At 40.1% G+C, this 11528-nt stretch overlaps 1 protein-coding gene across 1 annotated transcript; it reads right to left on the reverse strand.

Annotated features, from left to right (window-relative positions):
• Positions 1–465: 465 nt before the first annotated feature.
• Positions 466–990, reverse strand: LOC140014605 (uncharacterized). Its single transcript, XM_072065672.1, has one exon. It carries the CDS (start codon positions 988–990, stop codon positions 466–468), a length of 525 nt encoding a protein of 174 aa, XP_071921773.1.
• Positions 991–11528: the final 10538 nt, after the last annotated feature.

Genomic DNA, 11528 nt, shown 5'->3' on the forward strand with positions numbered 1-11528 from the left:
ATACATTTTCCCTCAAACATTTGATAATCTTTCAATTAACTCCATAGGTCATAACTTAATCTAATCTAAAACATGTAATCACACTTAATTACTTCACTAATCACTTTCCCATCTTAATCACTTATACTTCAACATACTTTCTCCATAAATAAAACAATTAAAAACAACTTATATAATATTGGCAAAATTAGGGTTTTTAAACCCAACTTAAGCTTTCTAAAAATTTATAACACTAAAAGTTTACTAATCTAAGGTTTGTAAACTAAAACGAAATCCTATTTTTACTTATACCAAAACACCCACTAGAATACTAAACAGGAACTATAACTTGAACCTACAAATAACACATAAACTAGGGTTTACTCATAAGCAAAGTTAGGGTTTTCAATCTTAGCCCTACAACCTTAATTTAACCGCACAAAATAATGAATAACCCTAATATCAATTTACGAACGGACTGGGGCCTCACATATCCTCTTGTCCTACGTTACTTTCAGGAATAGCTCTTTTCCTTGCCTGAAAGGTTCTAACTTTTAACCTTGCGCTTTCAACTCGTTGAGCTTTTTCCACCGCGTCACTGAAGGCACTCAGTTGGGCTACAGCCGGATCCTTCTGAATCTCCACATTTAAGCGCTGGACAAAATGCCTTATCCTCCTTTGCTCAGTTACAATTAGCTCGAGAGCGAATTTAGACAACCTGGTGAACTGGCTCTCATATTCGGCAACAGTCTGAGCTCCATGGTGAAACCTAATGAACTCATCTTCTTTATTTTCTTGAATTAGAGGTGGGAAGTACTTTGTGTTGAACTTTCTCAAAAAATTCACCCAAGTGCTCGGTGTTTGTTCTCTCTCCCATTTCAATCTTATTACATTCCACCAAGAACGGGCTGCTCCCTCCAGTTGGAAGATAGCAAATGTCACTTGTCTTTCCTCAGTATAGTGCAACGCCACAAAAATATCAATCATCTTCTCTAGCCACCGCTCGGCCATATCAGGGTCTGGTCCTCCAAGGAATTTCGGTGGGGAGAATTTTTGAAATCGTTCGAGAGCCCTATTTTCACCCACTATATGGTTACTAGGGTTTTCCGGTTGAGGAATAGGGTTTTGGCCCTAATGCTCTACTACGTGAGTTAAAAGTTCAGTCATGTGCTGGATAGCTGCAGCTACCTAAACGTTAGGATCCACTCCAGGTTCAGGATTGGGTTCGGGCATTGGTTCCCGATTTTCCCCTTCATTCGAGGGTTACCTACGTCCACGGCCTCGTCCACTACGAGTTCCTTCCATTGGATTAACTAATCTAGGGTCGAGGCGCGAATACAATATACAAACTAGTAAGGTCAGTCAGTCAGATATACATATAATACGTCCACATCAATTCAAAAGCAAATATACATATAACACGACTATATCAAACAAATCACACAGTAACAGTCAGTCAGATACAAGCAAAGGAAATCCTATGGAAGTAAGGGGGTCATTCAATAGTACGTACTACGAACTAGACCAAGAGTACAAAAGCAACTAACGAAAAACTTCCCCCCCCTTAGGGTTCCATCCGTAATCTACAAGAAATTTCAATTTATCTCTTAGGCAGGTTTAATCCTCCACACATCATATAAAATTCCGTAGAATTAGATTTCTAATTCGTCCAAGTCATTTCTAACCTAGGCTTTCATCCCTTTTCGTATTCGGGTACAAGAATCCAAAATAAGATAATTCACCACTCGAGCTGGCCAGTCCCAAGAGCAATCATCTACATTTGTAACTCCTACCTGACATACGTATCTATAGTCTCCAAGTGCCAGAATAATGTTTTGAAACATATAATACACTGTGATTCATAACTTATGCTCAAAAAGTACTTAGTCCCGTACACTCGTTCACATGAGCGAGACCACAACACCACTTGGCCCCAAGCTCACTCTGCGCCGAGACCACACGAAGCAGCTCTGATACCACCTGTGACAGCCCCACCTCACCCTAAGGCGAACCAAAGGATTCGACGGACCGCCTGCCCAACTCTTGCCGGGTCTACGAATCTGGAACAAACGGAAACCCTAGCAAACGCTCAAAGGAACTTCGAGAAGAGAAACATTCAGAACCCAATTGACCCGAACTAAAAGATACAATCAATCTTTGGTACAACGTTCCCACGAAAAAAAAAATCAAAACGAAATGGAAGTGCCGCCAAGACCACTAAGCTAAACACACCCTGAAATACTTATTCCGAAAGATAATACAGTGTTCGAGCGCTACAACGACCGTTAAAAAAAATGAAACGAAGAACAAAAACAAGCCGCGGATGAACAGTGACTACCACATCACAATCCGGCCGGATTCCTAGCCGGATTGGAGGCAGTAGCTCAACCCAAAAATTTTGAAATTTTCCCTGCATATCCGGCCAGATATCCGGGTAAGAACTAGCCGGATACTCGGCCAGATTCTGTGAACAGTAACCTCCAAAAATTTCTACTTTCCTCGATCAACCTTCGCACTCGTCCAAACTCCATCCAAAAACAAGTGAACTTTGTCTAACATGAGAGAATGTACATTCCCAAATACATATGCAACATAAACATGAGGAAACTCTTTCTAATATACATATTATTCAGTTTACAAATCCAAAGGACACTTTGTATTAAGATACATTTAGGGTTTCCAAATTGTCGAGGAGTTATACCAAAATAACAAAAGAATTTCTAACTAGCTCAACTCATTTTTCAAAACATCGAAATTCCAAAAGATTGTTCCCTGTATGGAAAACAAGGATAACGGAGCGGGTTGAGTTAGAAGCTCAATGAGGTACCAAAAGTATAAACAGTAGAAAACATGAGAAAACACTTTTAGGAAACATATACACATCGAATAAGAGAAATGAAAGAACACCACAATTTAAAGGATACAGGTGGTTCTAAGGAGCCAAATCCCCGTTGCAATACTTGATCCAGCCTCGTTGACCCTTTGTCAACATTTAATGAAACACTCATGTCCGTAGACCCCGCTTGAGCCAAAATTCCGTTCACCAAGCATACCCCTTACCGGGTCCGAATGCCAAACAGAAACAGGAATGGTAGTACTCGAGGATACCGGAAATCCAGAGTCTCCAATACCCAAACATTTCCCAAGATCAGGCACCCATGGATAGTTAATTTCCTCGACTAAGTACTTGCTGGCTCGATTCAATTGACTCCCCATGAGGTTGAGCTCAGGTTTAACAGGTAGGTCGTTGGATACACTTCCAAACGACATCATAACAGGCTCAGATAACAAGTTCAAATTGATACAGGAACTAGTAGAGAAGCAAGAGAAACGAGTGTGATAAAGTACACCCTCGTCTCATACAAAATAAACAGTCGGTAAAGACATTCAAATAGCAATTTGCAAGTACAGATAACCAGTTAAGCAATAATTCAGGGGAGTGGTACACTCACCAGTTAAAGCAAGGATACTTCAAAAATTTCAACCAAAGTAGGGCTCTAATCATCAAGAAACCCTAGAATAACCAAGGTAAACAATTATGGTTCCCACAGCCACAAATCCAGTAAATACAATGCACAAATGAGGCTTGACTACAAGTCGCAGACCTCACCAAATAATTACTAATACAAGGGGGCAAAGCATGATTTTGGGATGAAAAGGTAACATAAAGACCTATGGCTCGAACAATCTCAAAAGCCCTTCTTATATATATATCCCAAACCAAACCAAACTCGAAGAAATCCAACATTCCCAAAATTTGGACAGCGTTTCCCCTACATTTTCTTACTTTTTCATCCTACAATCAACACCAATTCATGTCAAATCAACCAGATATAAGTCATAGACTATAAAACACACCTTTCGGCACAACAACCACAACTGAAACTACACTTATCGGATTGAAACGTATCTTATGGCATTTCGAAGCCAAGTCATATACCTACATTTCTTATGTATGAAGACCTCCAAAGCCAAATCATGCATTTTCATGGTCAAAAATTGAAATTTCAGTGAGGACAGAAAATTGTCCGTGAAACAAGGCTTGTTGGCAGTCAAGGGTATTTCGGTCATTTCACAAGCTACGGTGCTCGGATTGAGCTGAAATTTTACAGCCAGTTATAAAACATCATTTCCTACAACTTTCATGTTAAAAGATAAGCCCAATTTGGCCTCCATCATGGCCGAATGAAACTAGTCAGAACAGGGTAGATTCCTACCAAATGAAAACCCTAAGCAGGAATTTATGCAAACCAACCACAAATTTCTTTAGGCTAAGTAAACTAGCACCTAAACACAAGATTTTCCATACATCAAAGCTAGTAAATCATGACCAACCATTACACTTCTCATGTGAGCAGAAATTACACCATAAAACTGAAATTTAACATAACTCTAGGTCAAACCATGAAATATTCCATACAAACAACATCTATAACAACTATAAACCACTAATTAACAATTAATTGAAATAAAGAGGAAGTTCTTGACAAAATACCTTAAAATCCAAAGAAAAATGATTGTTTAGTGCTTCCCTTTTCAAAACAACTCCACCAACCTCCTTAATCCTTCCTAGCAAGAAGTTTCTATGGAGTAATTTGAGATACTAATGGTTGGAACTCAAGATTTGAGCTTAGATTTGAAGAACAAGATGATAGTTTTTTCTCTCTTCTCTCCTCTCTATATTCGGCCAAGGCACAACGAAAATGAAGATGATTTTGGTCTAGATTTGATATTTAGTAAAGGTAAAGAAATTTGGTCAAAATTTCCATCCAATGGTTTCATGACACTTGGCCTTTCTTCAGTTTATTCTTATCCCTTTGTCTACCAAGCTTAACCTAGATAACTAACCTCTAATCATCCCCTAGTACCTTGTAAAATAATATCCCTCAATACGAAACTTAACCTAGTCGTCAAAATTTTATCTCACTTAGCGCACTAGCGGGTCCGACGTCTACAACGCACTTCAAACTTATCACGAACTAACTTATACTATGAAAATGATGTAAAACCTATACTCACTTACAAAAATCTCTGGAAAATCACTATCATAGGGTTAAATGAAGAAAATGCATGCGATAAAATGAAATAAAATATTATAAAATAAAGAAAATTTACGGGTCCTCATACTCTCTCCTACTTAAAGAAATTTCGTCCTCGAAATTTTCTTATGAACGGGATCTATCAAAATCTAACGTAAATGGAGGATCGCACCTTCTACGTCCTCAGACGGGTCAGGGGCTTGATGTGATTCTAGGGAATACACCAAAGCCGACACCTTCGGTCCAGTCCCTTCCCCCTTCGACTGGTTAGAGTTGGTCTTGGTTGATTGTCGATCCCCACTCCCTTCTCAAGATCGGCCTGGGCAATTAGCGATTTGATGATCTGCACTCCCGCAATATAAACATTTTCTTCCTTTCTTCCAACAGACATCTTCCGTGTGATTCGGCTTTCCACAGTACCCACAGGGACTATGGGAAGCAGAGCCCGAGCCTCTCTGTCAAGCACCACTAGACATTCCAGGAAATCTTACCCCTCCAGTTTCCTTTTTGAGCTTGGGAGGTGTGCTCGTATCCTCTTGTCCTACGTTACTTTCAGGAATAGCTCTTTTCCTTGCCTGAAAGGTTCTAACTTTTAACCTTGCGCTTTCAACTCGTTGAGCTTTTTCCACCGCGACACTGAAGGCACTCAGTTGGGCTACAGCCGGATCCTTCTGAATCTCCACATTTAAGCCCTGGATAAAATGCCTTATCCTCCTTTGCTCAGTTACAATTAGCTCGAGAGCGAATTTAGACAACCTGGTGAACTGGCTCTCATATTCGGCAACAGTCTGAGTTCCATGGTGAAACCTAATGAACTCATCTTCTTTATTTTCTTGAATTAGAGGTGGGAAGTACTTTGTGTTGAACTCTCTCAAAAAATTCACCCAAGTGCTCGGTGTTTGTTCTCTCTCCCATTTCAATCTTATTACATTCCACCAAGAACGGGCTGCTCCCTCCAGTTGGAAGATAGCAAATGTCACTTGTCTTTCCTCAGTATAGTGCAACGCCACAAAATTATCAATCATCTTCTCTAGCCACCGCTCGGCCATATCAGGGTCTGGTCCTCCAAGGAATTTCGATGGGGAGAATTTTTGAAATCGTTCGAAAGCCCTATCTTCACCCACTATATGGTTACTAGGGTTTTCCGGTTGAGGAATAGGGTTTTGGCCCTGATGCTCTACTACGTGAGTTAAAAGTTCAGTCATGTGCTGGATAGCTGCAGCTACCTGAACGTTAGGATCCACTCCAGGTTTAGGATTGGGTTCGGGCATTGGTTCCCGATTTTCCCCTTCATTCGAGGGTTACCTACGTCCACGGCCTCGTCCACTACGAGTTCCTTCCATTGGATTAACTAATCTAGGGTCGAGGCGCGAATACAATATACAAACTAGTAAGGTCAGTCAGTTAGATATACATATAATACGTCCACATCAATTCAAAAACAAATATACATATAACACGACTATATAAAACAAATCACACAGTAACAGTCAGTCAGATACAAGCAAAGGAAATCCTATGGAAGTAAGGGGGTCATTCAATAGTACATACTACGAACTAGACCAAGAATACAAAAGCAACTAACGAAAAACTTCCACCCCCTTAGGGTTCCATCCGTAATCTACAAGAAATTTCAATTTATCTCTTAGGCAGGGTTAATCCTCCACACATCATATAAAATTCCGTAGAATTAGATTTCTTATTCGCCCAAGTCATTTCTAACCTAGGCTTTCATCTCTTTTCGTATTCGGGTACAAGAATCCAAAATAAGATAATTCACCACTCGAGCTGGCCAGTCCCAAGAGCAAATCATCTACATTTGTAACTCCTACCTGACATACGTATCTATAGTCTCCAAGTGCCAGAATAATGTTTTGAAACCTATAATACACTGTGATTCATAACTTATGCTCAAAAAGTACTTAGTCCCGTACACTCGTTCATATGAGCGAGACCACAACACCACTTGGCCCCAAGCTCACTCCGCGCAGAGACCACACGAAGCAGCTCTGATACCACTTGGGACAGTCCCATCTCACCCTAAGGCGAACCAAAGGGTTCGGCGGAACGCCTGCCCAACTCTTGTCGGGTCTACGAATCTGGAACAAACGCAAACCCTACCAAACGCTCGAAGGAACTTCGAGAAGAGAAACATTCAGAACCCAATTGAGCCGAACTAAAAGATACAATCAATCTTTGGTACAACGTTCCCACGAAAAAGAAATCAAAACGAAATGGAAGTGCCGCCAGGACCACTAAGCTAAACACACCCTGAAATACTTGTTCCGAAAGACAATACAGTGTTCGAGCGCTACAACGACCGTGAAAAAAAATGAAACGAAGAACGAAAACAAGCCGCGGATGAACAGTGACTACCACGTCACAATCCGGCCGGATACCCAGCCGGATTCCTGGCAGGATTGGAGGCAGTAGTTCAACCCAAAAATTTTGAAATTTTCCCGGCATATCCGGGCAAGAACTAGCCGGATACTCGGCCGGATTCTGTGAACAGTAACCTCCAAAAATTTCTAGTTTCCTCGATCAACCTTCGAACTCGTCCAAACTCCAACCAAAAATAAGTGAACTTTGTCTAACATGAGAGAATGTACATTCCCAAATACATATGCTACATAAACATGAGGAAACTCTTTATAATATACATGTTATTCAGTTTACAAATCCAAAGGAAACTTTGTATTGAGATACATTTAGGGTTTCAAAATTGTCGAGGAGTTATACCAAAATAACAAAAGAATTTCTAACTAGCTCAACTCATTCTTCAGAACGTCGAAATTCCAAAAGAGTGTTCCTTGTAAGGAAAACAAGGATAACGGAACGGGGTGATGTTGATCTTGATCCCTATCTTTTGATGTTTACAAAACAAATGGATGATACTAATATTTCTTCAAGATATACTTTCAGTTTTGAAGTTGTTTGATTCCATGAACAAGTGCAATTGAAAGGGGACTAAGTATGCTGAAGCTGTCGGACGCTCAAATAGTCAGGATCGGACGTCCGAAAGGATGAAGAACATCAAGAAGGAAACTCTATCGGACACTCGTAAGGAAGCATCGGACGTCCTAAAAATTCCACGAAGATTTGATAACTCTCTGGACGACGTTCGGACAGAGAAGCTCGGACGATAAAATACCATCGGACGTCCGAACGACAACTTGGCTGATTTTCGGACGATGAGATCGGACGGTGTTTAATCTGTCGGACGTCCGACGTCCCCAACGGCTAGTTGACTATTCAGCTACTTTCTATCCGTTGGATGCTTTAATGAGGCACTTTCTTGGTCCTATATAAATAGTGGTTGGTCAGATACTTCAGATAACTTTTGCACACTTTGTTTACAAGATCTCAAGAGATATTTTAGCTAGAAAATAGTCTCCAAAGCTAGATTTGTAGTCTTAGTGGTGTGAGGTTCATTGTAAGCTTTTCATTTGTGAGTGAATCTTTCATGAGTGTAGCTCTGTGAGGGTTGTCCTGAGGGATAGTAAAACGTCCTGGCTTGACCGAGTGGAGTTCGGGGCAAGGAGGAGGTGAACCTTCCTTTGTACACAAGAGTGATTGTAATTCATCAATTTGAAGTAGCTTGTTTGAAGCTCAAGAGGAGCTGGGTAGTTAATTGGTTTGCAATTCTTTCCTTTTACTTATTGTTACGTTTGTCTTCTTTAAATTGATTATCTCTTCTACTCCCAAACAGTCTTGCTTTCTTGTTAATTGTCTTATTGGTTGTCTTCGGGCCTTACAGGTGAGCTAGATGCTCAATGAGGTACCAAAAGTATAAACAGTAGAAATCATGAGAAAACACTTTTAGGGCACATATACACATCAAATAAGAGAAATGAACGAACACCACAATTTAAAGGATACAGGTGGCTCTCAAGAGCCAAATCCCCGTTGCAATACTTAATCCAGCCTCGTTGACCCTCTGTCAACTTTTAATGAAACACTAATGTCCGTAGACCCCGCTTACGCCAAAATCCCATTCACCAAGCATACCCCTTACCGAACCCGAACGCTAAACAGGAACATGAATGGAAGTACTTGAGTATACCGGAAATCTAGAGTCTCCAATACCCAAAGATTTCCCAAGAACAGGTACCCCAGAATTGTCAATTTCCTCGACCAAGTCCTTGTTAGCTCGATTCAATTGACTCCCCATGAGGTTGAGCTCAGGTTTAACAGGAAGGTCTTTGGATACACTTCCAAACAATATCATAACAGTTTCAGATAACAAGTTCAAATTGATACAGGAACTAGTAGAGAAGCAAGAGAAACGAGTGTGATAAAGTACACCCTCGTCTCATACAAAATAAACAGTCGGTAAAGACATTCAAATAGCAATTTGCAAGTACAGATAACCAGTTAAGTAATAATTCAGGGGAGTGGTACACTCACCAGTTAAAGCAAGGATACTTCAAAAGTTTCAACCAAAGTAAGGCTACAATCTCCAAGAAATCCTAGAATAACCAAGGTAAACAATTATGGTTCCCACAGCCACAAATCCAGTAAATACAATGCACAAATGAGGCTCGACTACAAGTCGTAGACCTCACCAAATAATTACTAATACAAGGGGGCAAAGCATGATTTTGGGACGAAAAGGTAACATGAAGACTTATGGCTCGAACAACCCCAAAAGCCCTTCTTATATATATATCCCAAACCAAACCAAACACGAAGAAATCCCACATTCCCAAAATTTGGACAGCGTTTCCCCAACATTTCCTTACTTTTTCATTCTACAATCAACACCAATTCATCTCAAATCAACCAGATACAAGTCATAGACTATAAAACACACCTTTCGGCACCACAACCACAACTGAAACTACACTTATCGGATTGAAACGAATCTTGTGGTGTTTCGAAGCCAAGACATATACCTACATTTCTTATGAAGACCTCCAAAGCCAAATCATGCATTTTCATGGTCAAAAATCGAAATTTCAGAACAGGGTAGATTACTATCAAATGAAAGCCCTAAGCTGGAATTTATGCAAACCAACCAGAAATTTCTTTAGGCTAAGTAAACTAGCACCTAAATATAAGATTTTCCATACATCAAATCTAGTAAATCATGACCAACCATTACACTTCACATGTGAGCAGAAATTACACCATAAAACTGAAATTTAACATAAATCTATCTCAAACCATGAAATCTTTCATAAAAACAACATCTATAACAACTATCAGCCACTAATTAACAATTAATTGAAATAAATAGGAAGTTCTTGGAAAAATACCTTAAAATCCAAAGAAAAATGATAGCTTAGTGCTTCCCTTTTCAAAACAACTCCACCAACCTCCTTAATCATTCCTAGCAAGAAGTTTCTATGGAGTAATTTGAGATACTAATGGTTGTAACTCAAGATTTGGGCTTAGATTTGAAGAACAAGATGATAATTTTTTCTCTCTTCTCTCCCCTCTATATTCGGCCAAGTCACAAGGAAAATGAAGATGATTTTGGTCAAGATTTGATATTTAGTAAAGGTAAAGAAATTTGGTCAAAATTTCCATCCAATGGTTTCATGACACTTGGCCTTTCTTCAGTTTATTCTTATCCCTTTGTCTACCAAGCTCAACCTAGATAACTAACCTCTAATTATCCCCTAGTACCTTGTAAAATAATATCCCTCAATACGAAACTTAACCTAGTCGTCAAAATTTTATCGCAATTAGCGCACTAGCGGGTCCCACATCTACAACGCACTTCAAACTTATCACGAACTAACTTATACTATGAAAATGATGTAAAACCTATACTCACTTACAAAAATCTCTGGAAAATCACAATCATAGGGTTAAATGAAGAAAATGCATGCAATAAAATAAAATAAAATAAAGAAAATTTACGGGTCCTCACATTCTCTCCCCCTTAAAGAAATTTCGTTCTCGAAATTTTCTTATGAACGGGATCTATCAAAATCTGATGTAAATGGTGGATCGTACCTTCTACGTCCTCAGACGGGTCGGGGGCTTGATGTGACTCTAGGGAATACACCCGAGCTGACACCTTCGGTCCAGTCCCTTCCCCCTTCGACTGGTTAGAGTTGGTCTTGGTTGATTGTCGATTCCCACTCCTTTCTCGAGATCGGTGTGGGCAATTAGCGATTTCATGATCTGCACTCCCGCAACAGAAACATTTTCTTCCTTTCTTCCAGCAGACATCTTCCGTGTGATTCGGCTTTCCACAGTACCCGCAGGGACTATGGGAAGCAGAGCCCGAGCCTCTCTGTGAAGCACCACTAGACATTCCAGGAAATCTTACCCCTCTAGTTCCCTTTCTGAGCATGGGAGGTGTGCTCGTATCCTCTTGTCCTACGTTACTTTCAGGAATAGCTCTTTTCCTTGCCTGAAAGGTTCTAACTTTTAACCTTGCACTTTCAACTCGTTGAGCTTTTTCCACCGCGTCACTGAAGGCACTCAGTTGGGCTACAGCCGGATCCTTCTGAATCTCCACATTTAAGCCCTGGACAAAACGTCTTATCCTCCTTT

Source organism: Coffea arabica, chromosome 9e (genome assembly GCF_036785885.1).
Source record: "Coffea arabica cultivar ET-39 chromosome 9e, Coffea Arabica ET-39 HiFi, whole genome shotgun sequence".
In the NCBI taxonomy this organism is placed as follows: domain Eukaryota; kingdom Viridiplantae; phylum Streptophyta; class Magnoliopsida; order Gentianales; family Rubiaceae; genus Coffea; species Coffea arabica.